Source organism: Cottoperca gobio, chromosome 4 (genome assembly GCF_900634415.1).
Source record: "Cottoperca gobio chromosome 4, fCotGob3.1, whole genome shotgun sequence".
NCBI classification, from domain to species: domain Eukaryota; kingdom Metazoa; phylum Chordata; class Actinopteri; order Perciformes; family Bovichtidae; genus Cottoperca; species Cottoperca gobio.
This window is the reverse complement of record NC_041358.1, coordinates 27,890,925-27,904,764: the sequence shown is the minus strand read 5'-3', so window position 1 is coordinate 27,904,764 and position 13,840 is coordinate 27,890,925. Positions and strand designations below refer to the sequence as shown.

At 35.1% G+C, this 13,840-nt stretch overlaps 1 protein-coding gene across 1 annotated transcript; it reads right to left on the bottom strand.

The window, feature by feature from the left end:
• Positions 1-4,807: 4,807 nt before the first annotated feature.
• On the bottom strand, positions 4,808-6,676 carry LOC115007304 (T-cell acute lymphocytic leukemia protein 1 homolog). Its single transcript, XM_029430110.1, has 3 exons — positions 6,546-6,676; positions 6,038-6,096; positions 4,808-5,731 (listed from the first exon to the last, which is right to left on the bottom strand). The coding sequence occupies exons 2-3, from the start codon at positions 6,072-6,074 to the stop codon at positions 5,358-5,360; spliced, it is 411 nt and encodes a 136-aa protein (XP_029285970.1). The 5' UTR covers positions 6,075-6,096; positions 6,546-6,676; the 3' UTR covers positions 4,808-5,357.
• Positions 6,677-13,840: the final 7,164 nt, after the last annotated feature.

The window sequence follows — 13,840 nt, the reverse complement described above, 5'->3', positions numbered from 1 at the left end:
CCTGAAGTTAGCATGCTAACAGCTAGCTGCGCTCCGTCCTGTCTGTAATACCACGTGTTCCTCTAGAGGTGATCGTGAGTCACTGTAGCTGCAGTCTGCTCAGTACAGAGAGAAGAACAGCTTCATGCACGTTTTAAAGTTTGTTTATTAAGTTAAGTACAAACCTAGCGCAACATAACACGACTGCAGCTGTCTGGTTAGAAAGACAAAACAACTATTGCGACAAAATAAAAATGTGTTTGACATATTTTTACTTTTTAGTCCCATCAGCTAACATGGAGGAGGTGGACTTTATGACCTGTACTGCAGCCAACCACCAGGGGGCTATAAAAGTACTGATCGTGTAGTAAATGTATTTAAAGTACTTAAAGTAAAAGTACTGATTGTGTAGTAAATGTAGTTAAAGTACTTAAAGTAAAAGTACTGATTGTGCAGTAAATGTAGTTAAAGTACTTAAAGTAAAAGTACTGATTGTGTAGTAAATGTATTTAAAGTACTTAAAGTAAAAGTACTGATTGTGTAGTAAATGTAGTTAAAGTACTTAAAGTAAAAGTACTGATTGTGTAGTAAATGTAGTTAAAGTACTTAAAGTAAAAGTACTGATTGTGTAGTAAATGTAGTTAAAGTACTTAAAGTAAAAGTACTGATTGTGTAGTAAATGTATTTAAAGTACTTAAAGTAAAAGTACTGATTGTGTAGTAAATGTAGTTAAAGTACTTAAAGTAAAAGTACTGATCGTGTAGTAAATGTAGTTAAAGTACTTAAAGTAAAAGTACTGATTGTGTAGTAAATGTATTTAAAGTACTTAAAGTAAAAGTACTGATTGTGTAGTAAATGTATTTAAAGTACTTAAAGTAAAGTACTGATTGTGTATTAAATGTAGTTAAAGTACTTAAAGTAAAAGTACTGATTGTGTATTAAATGTAGTTAAAGTACTTAAAGTAAAAGTACTGATCGTGTAGTAAATGTATTTAAAGTACTTAAAGTAAAAGTACTGATTGTGTATTAAATGTAGTTAAAGTACTTAAAGTAAAGTACTGATTGTGTATTAAATGTAGTTCTAAGTACTTAAAGTAAAAGTACTGATCGTGTAGTAAATGTATTTAAAGTACTTAAAGTAAAAGTACTGATTGTGTAGTAACATGTAGTTAAAGTACTTAAAGTAAAAGTACTGATTGTGTAGTAAATGTAGTTAAAGTACTTAAAGTAAAAGTACTGATTGTGCAGTAAATGTATTTAAAGTACTTAAAGTAAAAGTACTGATTGTGTAGTAAATGTATTTAAAGTACTTAAAGTAAAAGTACTGATTGTGTAGTAAATGTATTTAAAGTACTTAAAGTAAAGTACTGATTGTGTATTAAATGTAGTTAAAGTACTTAAAGTAAAAGTACTGATTGTGTAGTAAATGTAGTTAAAGTACTTAAAGTAAAGTAATGATTGTGTAGTAAATGTAGTTAAAGTACTTAAAGTAAAGTAATGATTGTGTAGTAAATGTAGTTAAAGTACTTAAAGTAAAGTACTTATTGTACGGTAAATGTAGTTAAAGTACTTAAAGTAAAAATACTGATTGTGTAGTAATAATGTGTGTGTTACATGTTCCTGTTACATTAATGTGTGTGTTACATTAAAGTGTGTGTTACATGTTCCTGTTACATTAATGTGTGTGTTACATGTTCCTGTTACATTAATGTGTGTGTTACATGTTCCTGTTACATTAATGTGTGTGTTACATGTTCCTGTTACATTAATGTGTGTGTTACATGTTCCTGTTACATTAATGTGTGTGTTACATTAATGTGTGTGTTACATGTTCCTGTTACATTAATGTGTGTGTTACATTAATGTGTGTGTTACATGTTCCTGTTGCATTAATGTGTGTGTTACATGTTCCTGTTACATTAATGTGTGTTACATGTTCCTGTTGCATTAATGTGTGTGTTACATGTTCCTGTTACATTAATGTGTGTGTTACATGTTCCTGTTACAGTAATGTGTGTGTTACATGTTCCTGTTACATTAATGTGTGTGTTACATGTTCCTGTTACATTAATGTGTGTGTTACATGTTCCTGTTACATTAATGTGTGTGTTACATTAATGTGTGTGTTACATGTTCCTGTTACAGTAATGTGTGTGTTACATGTTCCTGTTACATTAATGTGTGTGTTACATGTTCCTGTTACAGTAATGTGTGTGTTACATGTTCCTGTTACATTAATGTGTGTGTTACATGTTCCTGTTACATTAATGTGTGTGTTACATGTTCCTGCTGCATTAATGTGTGTGTTACATGTTCCTGTTACATTAATGTGTGTGTTACATGTTCCTGTTACATTAATGTGTGTGTTACATGTTCCTGTTACATTAATGTGTGTGTTACATGTTCCTGTTACATTAATGTGTGTGTTACATGTTCCTGCTGCAGATGTCTTTACCTGCTTTATTTACACCTGGGTAGTTTATTCTACACAATGCATCATATTCTGTTTCCTTTTTGCAGCTGATCCCAGAGACTTTTTTAAGACTTTGTTCAGCTGAAGGAGGATCGTCTCACTTCATCCTTCAGTTTATCACAAACATTCAACACATCTTGAGATACACAGGGAGGAAAATCTGTGATCTGAAAAGTAACTAAATGCGGATACATTTAGTGGATTGGAAGTATAAAGTAGCAGAAAATAGAAATATTTAAGTAAATGTACTTAGTTGCTTTCCACCTCTGCTGATCTGCACCAGGTCAGATAAACTGGGACAATGAAGAGCTGCTGAAAGAGACAAGAGGTGGGAACTGAGGCTGAAGCATCATCTCACACACACACACACACACACACACACACACACACACACACACACACACACACACACACTCACACTAATTGAAACACGCCCCTTCTCTCCTCTGGGACCTGTTACTGTTGTTGTCTCTCTCGGGGGCGTCTGATTGGCTGAGATGTTTATCAGTTCTCGCCCACTCATCATTGGCTTGTTACAGTGACAGGCCCCGCCCCCTCCTGACCTCATCACCCTCCTGTCAGTGTTCATCCTGACAGACTGGACTGTGGGAGAACACACTCTGATGTCTCTCACAGGAAAATAAAAAAATTAATTCAGGCCACAGGTGCAGGTGTGGTGGTGCAACAGTGGTGCATCATGGGAGTTTGGTGGGGTAGTGCAGCAGCAGTGCATCATGGGAGTTCTCCTCTCTCTGATTCAAAGGTTAATCATCAGTGTTTCTCCTGGGCACTGTTCGGCTGCCGCTAACGTTTGCTCAGCTTGTTTCTCTGATATTTTTCTGTTGGTCGACTCATCGTTGCAGCTCTTTATAAGACAACTGACCATAAATTAAGTTAAAATAAATCAATGAGAATCAATGGGCCATTTAAATTTAAATTTTTAATTTCATCATATTTCTCTTCCAGAGGTTCTTGTTTTAGTTGGTTTGCTTTACATTTGATTTATTCTTAAGGTTTTAATTGTTTTACTAATTAATTTAATAATAACAACAACAATACTTTTTACTTAGAATATAAATGAGGCCTCTATATTATATATATATATATATATATATATATATATATATATATATATATATATGTGTGTGTATATATATATGTGTATATATATATATATGTGTATATATATATATATATATATATATATATATATATAAAAATAAATATTTCTTATTTTAAATAAAGGTTGAATCATTAAACAACATCATTGATAACAGATTCATATTAAAACAATAAATAACTTTGTGTAGAATTACTTCAATATTTATTGATCTGTGTTCTTACAGAAACATTTTGCATCACAGATGAAAATAAACAACACATTTTTAACAAGAGTTAAAACAATAAAAGCACCAAAGTTCCTTTCACATTAAAAGAAACTCAATCTGGTTACTGATTCTTCTGCTGAGACAGCATAACTTCTTCTTCTCTGGCAGAATATAAAACACATCACATGTCTTCTTCTCTGGCAGAATATAAAACACATCACATGTCTTCTTCTCTGACAGAATATAAAACACATCACATGTCTTCTCTTCTTCTCTGGCAGAATATAAAACACATCACATGTCTTCTTCTCTGGCAGAATATAAAACACATCACATGTCTTCTTCTCTGGCAGAATATAAAACACATCACATGTCTTCTTCTCTGACAGAATATAAAACACATCACATGTCTTCTCTTCTTCTCTGGCAGAATATAAAACACATCACATGTCTTCTTCTCTGACAGAATATAAAACACATCACATGTCTTCTCTTCTTCTCTGGCAGAATATAAAACACATCACATGTCTTCTTCTCTGACAGAATATAAAACACATCACATGTCTTCTCTTCTTCTCTGGCAGAATATAAAACACATCACATGTCTTCTTCTCTGGCAGAATATAAAACACATCACATGTCTTCTCTTCTTCTCTGACAGAATATAAAACACATCACATGTCTTCTTCTCTGACAGAATATAAAACACATCACATGTCTTCTCTTCTTCTCTGGCAGAATATAAAACACATCACATGTCTTCTTCTCTGGCAGAATATAAAACACATCACATGTCTTCTTCTCTGACAGAATATAAAACACATCACATGTCTTCTTCTCTGGCAGAATATAAAACACATCACATGTCTTCTTCTCTGGCAGAATATAAAACACATCACATGTCTTCTCTTCTTCTCTGACAGAATATAAAACACATCACATGTCTTCTTCTCTGGCAGAATATAAAACACATCACATGTCTTCTCTTCTTCTCTGACAGAATATAAAACACATCACATGTCTTCTTCTCTGGCAGAATATAAAACACATCACATGTCTTCTCTTCTTCTCTGACAGAATATAAAACACATCACATCATCACACAATCCAACATGTCTAATACTAATTAATTAATAACACTAATAAATGTGAATATCACATGAACTCTCAGTCCAATACAACAATATGTATTTTTAAAGGACTGTTCCACTGTTTTAAATGATTACTTCATGATCTTTATTTCACCACCTGCTGGTCTCCAGTGTGACTGGACTGTCCTGGAGCTGTCTGTCCTGGAGCCGTCTGTCCACGGGCGTATCATGAGACAATGGGCCCCTGGACACAGACATGTAAGACACCTGTCCCACATAGGAGCAGGACACACAGGCTCCAAGAGTCTCAAAGAGTTTCATTTTAGTCATTTTGCATCTATTTTCAGTCGTGTTGCATCTTTGTATTCGTTTTGTGTCTCTTTGAGTCTCTTCCTGGTTGGTGCGTGTCTCTGTTTGAGTAACATTTTGCAGGTGAAGGCCAGGGGGGCCCCTAACACGTTGGACCCCTGGGCCCAGGAGGCCCATTCATAAATCCATCCATGGGTGGAGGTACTGCAGAAGACCTCCACAGTCCTGCTCCTCCGTCAGACCGTCCGAGTCTCCGTCCACTGAACTCCCATAGCTGGAGTTTGGTGACGGCGTCCCCTGCAGCTCGCTGTCCACGCTCCCCGCCCGGCCCCAGGGGCCCCCCCTGAGGTCCTCCTGCTCCGTCGCAATCTGGTCCAGGAAGGTGATGTACCTGAGGGCGAGGCGCAGGATCTCGTTCTTGCTGAGCTTCCTGTCGGGGGGGTGTGTGGGGATGAGGCGCCGCAGCTCGGTGAACGCACCGTTAACGTTCTGCTGACGGCAACGCTCCCGACTGTTGGTGGAGACCTGGCGGAAGACCCGGGGACGAGGACCTGAGGGGCGAGAGGAGGAGTCAGCTGGAGTCATGAAAACCAGGTGGAGGAGGAAGGCAGCGGCGGGATGTACGATCATTATCGTATTTGTACGATAATTTTGCCCTGTGTACGATTTATGATCAAAAATACCAAACGGGTCATAATGTTCGATAATTTGACCATTTTGTAACTTTTATTATAAATCCATCAAAGAATGAATCTAAAAATTATATTTTTCACTTGTGTAACTGCAAATGTAAATAAGAAATGTAAAGCGTTTATAATGTCTGAATTTGTTAAATTCTTGTAATTGTACAAACTCACCGTCACTGATCTGGCAGGAAGTCGTTCTTTGTTTCATCGCGAGGCTTCGACTTGAATCCCTGCAGACAGACAGAAACACACGTTTAAACATTTAAAATCAAGTAGTTTCAAACAAATAAACTATAATAACTGATGTTGTGTTCCACGTCTTCCACAGAAAGGTCAACGTCACATTTAACACATAATCTGCTTCCTTTAGTGTTTGAATTAAATAATATAGTTTATTGATTTTAAGTGAAGGACTTTGTTTGTTCTGAAGGATCAAATTCAAGTCAAAGATTTCAATCTGAATATGATGATGATGTTTTTAGAGGCCGATATTTTGTGTATTGATATTCAGCATCAAACACAAAATATCATATTTTCTCTATAATACATTTGCAAAAATTAAATCTGCACTACGTTACACAGTCAACCCAGTTTTCCCACAAATAAGAGATTCTGTCTTCATAAAAACTCACTTTATTATAATAAAATAAGGAGTTAAAAGCAGTTTTCTCTCTCTCACCTGTTGAAGGTGTGGAGGTGATGTCTCGTGCAGGCAGCGGACGACTGATGTCGGTGATCCGGGTTAGTGTCGGCGGGGGTCCGGTGGTCTCTCTGTCAGCACGGAGCTCTGCAGCTTCAGTGTCCGTGTCTCCGCCTCGCTGCCTGTTTTATACCGAGCGTCCCGCGTCCCTCTCTGCGTGTCGTGACGTTGTTTCCATGGAGACCCACATTAATAATGAGAGACCCCGACAGACCCGGTGGGAGGGATGGTCCCAGGAAGCTACACCCCAGGGACCTGCAGGAGCCAGGGCTCGCCTCTCCCCGCCCCCCTCCGCTGCAGGAGTCGTGTTTTCCGGCGTCTCCTCCTCCGTCACGACCCGCACGAGCTGCAACTAAATACATCAAACTTTGTTTTTATAAATCTGCTGCAGGTAGAATATTATAGGGGGCAACACTTTTATCTTTATCTTATATATTCTAACCAGCAGCAAATGAAAGGTTAAGGTCTCAGCTATAAATACATATATTTGTTTGTAAATGTTTTCTAAAATGAGGTGATTAAAGTCATGTTCAAAGGATTCAAAGGCAGTACTCTAGTCTTACTTCCTCTAATCTTACTTTTACTTTTAGTACTTACGTTTTATTTTTTTATACTTACTAATTCTAATATGTATATATATATATATATATATATATATATATATATATATATATATATATATATATATATATATATATATGGTCCTTTTGTACTCTTTATGCATGTTATTGGTCATTTAGTGTCTCTTTGTGGTGGTCTTGCAACATTTTGTGACACTTTGTGGTAGACCCATTCAGTAATCCATCCACGCGTCAGTTCGGAGGTTTGAAGCAGAAAAAGTAGTTAAAATAGCAGAAATATATAAAATAATCAGTGAGAATAAAGACGCTAACAAAAGGTCTAAAAGGATGATAATGAATCTTTGAGATCAGTGTTCAGATTGTGCTGTGGTGGCGCCCCCTGCTGGCTGCAGGACGCGCTGCTGCTCCACACACACAACTGCACTCAGTCTGAATATTAACAAGATTTTAGTTCCACAAGTATAAAACATTAAAACTGCAACAGATCAAAAGAAAATGAATCAGCAACTATTTTAATAGTTATATAAAATATGCCAAATATTCACATCCAGGCTTCATTACGTGCTTTTTGTTATAAGTGACCATAAAGACAATAAAGTGTTTTTATATTTTTTACTTTTTCAAAACATTTTAAGAGAAAAGATCTTAATCAGAAGACATGACATAAGTCAACAAGTGCACCCGAAGATGTCTCATTATATTATATTATATTATATTTGTAAAGTACAGTTTAAATCGGTCATAATGAATAAAAAAGAAAACAAATCTTAAGACTTTTTATGACCTAAAATATAAAAGAAACATCTAAGACACATGAGAGATGATGCAGTATTTATTACAAAAATTATAAACAAAATGTCCATAAAACAATTCAGAGAAATAAAATAATAAATCTGTTAAAAGGTTTTCTGGATGATTCAAAGATCGACTGAAACGCCAGAAATACAAAACTCGGTGAAAGAAGACGATAGTAAAAAAGTACTTATAATAAAATGTATTTAATAAAAAAATAGGATTTATTCACTGCGAGCGTTTGTTAAAATCACAGTTTTTGGAGCTTTAACAAAATCAGGAAAACATCTTTAAACACTTTAAAGAACAATATCTCTCAGATGAAACAAAAACAAACAGATAAACTGCAACAATCTAATAAATCAATGTAATAAAATAAGAATAGCCCCGTGCATCCCGGCAAGGAGAGCGAGCGCAGCGATCTCGAATGCCAAAATCACACCAGGGCGTGGCGACGAGCTGCCATGCAACATCAATGAAACGCTGCGGCAGCCGCGCCGAACGAAGCAAAAATGGATCGTACATTTTTTGGTTGACATCAGTCGTGTATTATTGAGACACACTGACAGAAATGAATAGACGCGTGTGAAATATTCGGTTTATCGTGAATCGGGCAGTCCTCCTGTCTGAATAGTTGTGACGTGACGCATTTGAGTGGATTTGCCGATATTGCGCGTCCTGTTATGTGACTATCACGCATGTGCACATTGCGATGTTGAAACGATGGACTGGTGCAGGATTGAGTCCTAAAACCTGGAAATGAGTCAACCAACGTTTTAGCACTTCCGTTTCCCTCGTCTCAAAGTCGACGTGTTTTTGGTTAGAAGACTGAAATGAGGTCTGTGGTTAACACAAGCTGAAGAGATTGTAACGTTTTGTCCTACGACAAATCCCCAATTTATGACTTTTTTGAAGCCTCGGTCTTAAAACATCTGGTTGCTAGCACGTGGCTAAATGAGACTAAACGTCATCAGGCCGAACATGAGTCTTCAGCTTAGTGGTGGTGACGGACGACATTCACGCTTCCAAAATCATAAAAGTATGATATATCGTGCAGCCATGTAAGTGAGCAGATCCACCTCACGTCTTAATGTATAACAGGTCCAGAGGATTGTGGAGCTCTGAGAGTTCTCTAGTTTTATTATGCGATGTGTTTTTCAGTTCATTTGCATTAGGTTTCCTACACGGAAGCTTGTTTGTAAACGTGCCAGCGTGTGTACAATGTGTACGATGTACAGTAGATCTGTATCTAAGATATTGTGGACGAGTTGCTGTGGAGGAACAGGATCATGTTGAGGTTTCAGAACTGATCACCTGCACGGGAGAAAGCTCTCTCCAAGGGCACAGCAGTGGAGACGACCCCGAGGCTCTTCAGAGCTAGCTTGCTAAGCTCGCCAAACTGCTTCCCGTTTCCTGTGTGCCTCCACCAGGACAGAGGGTTTGACGTCTCTACAGTAGGTTTGTAGGCCATGTATCTGTCCAGTACGACTTGTAGTTCACGAGCAGAGGAGGCGTGGCCTGCAGTGAGAGCCTTCATTATCTTAGACCTCGCATGTTTTCTGTTTCGTTCTCCCAGCTGGTTTTTGAATCTCGGGTCGAGGAATGTGAAGACGGCCAGTCTGTGGTAGTTGACGTCACCAAATTCCTCTTTTTCCTGGCAACATCATTCTGTCTCTGTTCTGTGAGTTTGTCCATGAGCTTCTTCAGCAGTGGCAGGATGGCCGAAATGGTCTCGAATCCTTCTTGTTCCATCGTGTTCGTGGCTTCCTTCAGAGGTTTCAGAGCCGATATCATGTTGTTTATTTTCTCTTCATTCGTTTTCGTTTAGAATTCATTTAGTCTTGCCTCTGTTGTCTAACACAGTCTTGTCTCAGATGGTCTTGTGCTGGTGAATCAGTTGTTGAAGCATGTCCAGCCACGGGAGCCAGCGCTCCCCGGAGTACATGAGCAGCTCACCTGGTGCCGTCGTCGTCCGCCCCTGAATCTCCCTTTTAGTTATCAGCATTCCCTGGTTCCCATCTGTGGAAGGAAACTAATTTGAAGTTCAAGACTTTGAAAACCTGAGCTTTTGCTCTTTGATGCTTTTGGATTTTTAAAAATAACATATTTACTTTATTTAAGTTTATTTAACAATATCTCAATTTCACCACCGCTGAAGTTCTTCTTCTTCTCACAGACTTTGTTTTGGTGACACCTCTCCAACTGTCCAACACGTGATCACCTGCAGCTGGAGTGAAACTGAAGAAACGGAAGTGAAGATCTGTAACGTGTCCGGACTTGACTGATGATTAAGAGTCTAATAACTCGCTCGTCTCTGTCTGTAGTGAAACTATTGTATAATTATATTGTAAAGACAACGGCTGACTGAAACTAATAACAAGTATTGATGACGCACCAAAGACACAAACAGACTAAATTTAAAGTATAATTTAAGATTAATTTACATTTCTCTATGCAACATATTATACATCATACAGTTCCCACATCAACAAGACAAACAGCCAAATTCTGATTAACAAAACAAACTTTGTTAAAATATTTCTGCCTAATTTAAAGTTTTTAACGAAAGATCTTCAATTATATTATTGTACGATTCATCCAGAACACACGACCGACGTCAGATATTTAAATAAGATAAAGTTTATTTATCCAGAGGGAGATTTCTGTGCAGCAGCAGCAGCAGCTATAAAGAAACAAAAAATCCTACAGCCACCAAGAAACAAGAATAAGAGATTTTAATAAAAATGGGAATAAAAAATGTAAATAATAAAAAGCTAAAATAATAAAACCTTTTTTAAAATAAAGCAATTAAAAATGTAAAGAAAATGAATCGAATAAAACATGAACAGTAGGATGAAAATATACAATATATACTATTACCTTTTTATATTGTCAGCTTTCATATACTTTGTGTTACTACATGTAATACATATTTAAACAAAAAGTAATCTATCTTATCGAGTTAATCTATTTTGAAAATGCTGTACATTATATTTTATATTCTATTTATATATATTATAGTTTTTTGTGTTTACTTGTATACTTCAGGACATAACAGGTTGTGCTGATCCGAGCAGGCCAGCAGGTGTCAGTGTGTCTCCTTGAGGACAATTTGTGTCTCTTTGTAGAGTGTGTGTGTGTGTGTGTGTGTGTGTGTGTGTGTGTGTGTGTGTGTGTGGTGTGTGTGTGTGTGTGTGTGTGTGTGTGTGCGAGTGTGTGTGTGTGTGTGCGAGTGTGTCTGTGTGTGTGTGTTTGTGCGAGTGTGTCTGTGTGTGTGTGTGTGTGTGTGTTTGTGCGAGTGTGTCTGTGTGTGTGTGTGTGTGTGTGTCTGTGTGTCTCTTTGTAGAGTGTGTATAAAGATGTAGATGTATACAGATACAGATGTATACAGATATAGATGTATACAGATATAGATGTATAAAGATACAGATGTATACAGATATAGATGTATACAGATATAGATGTATACAGATATAGATGTATACAGATATAGATGTATACAGATATAGATGTATAAAGATACAGATGTATACAGATATAGATGTATACAGATATAGATGTATACAGATACAGATGTATACAGATACAGATGTATACAGATATAGATGTATAGATATAGATGTATAAAGATATAGATGTATACAGATATAGATGTATACAGATATAGATGTATACAGATATAGATGTATACAGATATAGATGTATACAGATATAGATGTATACAGATATAGATGTATACAGATATAGATGTATACAGATATAGATGTATACAGATATAGATGTATACAGATATAGATGTATACAGATATAGATGTATACAGATATAGATGTATACAGATATAGATGTATACAGATACAGATGTATACAGATATAGATGTATACAGATATAGATGTATACAGATATAGATGTATACAGATATAGATGTATACAGATATAGATGTATACAGATATAGATGTATACAGATATAGATGTATAAAGATACAGATGTATACAGATATAGATGTATACAGATATAGATGTATACAGATACAGATGTATACAGATATAGATGTATACAGATATAGATGTATACAGATATAGATGTATAAAGATATAGATGTATACAGATATAGATGTATACAGATATAGATGTATACAGATATAGATGTATACAGATATAGATGTATAAAGATATAGATGTATACAGATATAGATGTATACAGATATAGATGTATACAGATATAGATGTATACAGATATAGATGTATACAGATATAGATGTATACAGATATAGATGTATACAGATATAGATGTATACAGATATAGATGTATAAGATATAGATGTATACAGATATAGATGTATACAGATATAGATGTATAAAGATATAGATGTATACAGATATAGATGTATACAGATATAGATGTATACAGATATAGATGTATACAGATATAGATGTATACAGATATAGATGTATAAGATATAGATGTATACAGATATAGATGTATACAGATATAGATGTATACAGATATAGATGTATACAGATATAGATGTATACAGATATAGATGTATAAAGATATAGATGTATACAGATATAGATGTATACAGATATAGATGTATAAAGATATAGATGTATACAGATATAGATGTATACAGATATAGATGTATAAAGATATAGATGTATACAGATATAGATGTATACAGATACAGATGTATACAGATATAGATGTATAGATATAGGTGTATACAGATATAGATGTATACAGATATAAAGATATAGATGTATACAGATATAGATGTATACAGATATAGATGTATACAGATATAGATGTATACAGATACAGATGTATACAGATATAGATGTATACAGATATAGATGTATAAAGATATAGATGTATACAGATATAGATGTATACAGATATAGATGTATAAAGATATAGATGTATACAGATATAGATGTATACAGATATAGATGTATACAGATATAGATGTATAAAGATACAGATGTATACAGATATAGATGTATACAGATATAGATGTATACAGATATAGATGTATAAAGATACAGATGTATACAGATATAGATGTATAGATATAGGTGTATACAGATATAGATGTATACAGATATAGGTGTATAAAGATATAGATGTATACAGATATAGATGTATACAGATACAGATGTATACAGATATAGATGTATAAAGATACAGATGTATACAGATATAGATGTATAGATATAGGTGTATACAGATACAGATGTATACAGATATAGATGTATAGATATAGATGTATACAGATATAGATGTATACAAATATAGATGTATAGATATAGATGTATACAGATATAGATGTATAGATATAGATGTATACAGATATAGATGTATACAGATATACATGTATACAGATATAGATATATTCTATCCATAGATATGAGTGCCACATTTTTAAAATTTCTCAGTTATTCATTTACATTTGTTTTATTTGCCTTTTTCATTTACTTTCCTCTTTAATTTTCCCATTAATTATGATTATTATTATTTTTATTTTATTTACTATATACATATTTGTATGTATTTATTTTTAAATACATATATGTATTTATTATGTAATTTTCCCTTTGCATTTCCCACCCTATTTATTTCCACAACAAATGAAATATTTATGTAATTTTATTCATATTACTTTGGAAGCTTTGACTAAATATCAAGAAAGTAGCAAATCATGGGAATAAAAACACCTCAAAACTACACGGTTACTGTCCACCACTGTGGCTGTCCTCTTCTCTGATGGAGCACGCTGTCCGGGCATTCTGCCAGACATAACTGACCTCCAACCGAACAGCAGCTCTCCAGAAAACAGAAGAAGAAGAAACGCCAGCTGATCTCATTATGAGATAATAATGACAATATGGTGAAACTGGTG

Coding starts and splice junctions, on each gene's coding strand:
- LOC115007304 (XM_029430110.1), bottom strand. CDS start 6,074: ATGAAACAAAGAACGACTTCCTGCCAGATCAGTGACG. Junction 5,732..6,037: donor TTCCTGCCAGATCAGTGACG/GTGAGTTTGTAC, acceptor CTCGCCCCTCAG/GTCCTCGTCCCCGGGTCTTC.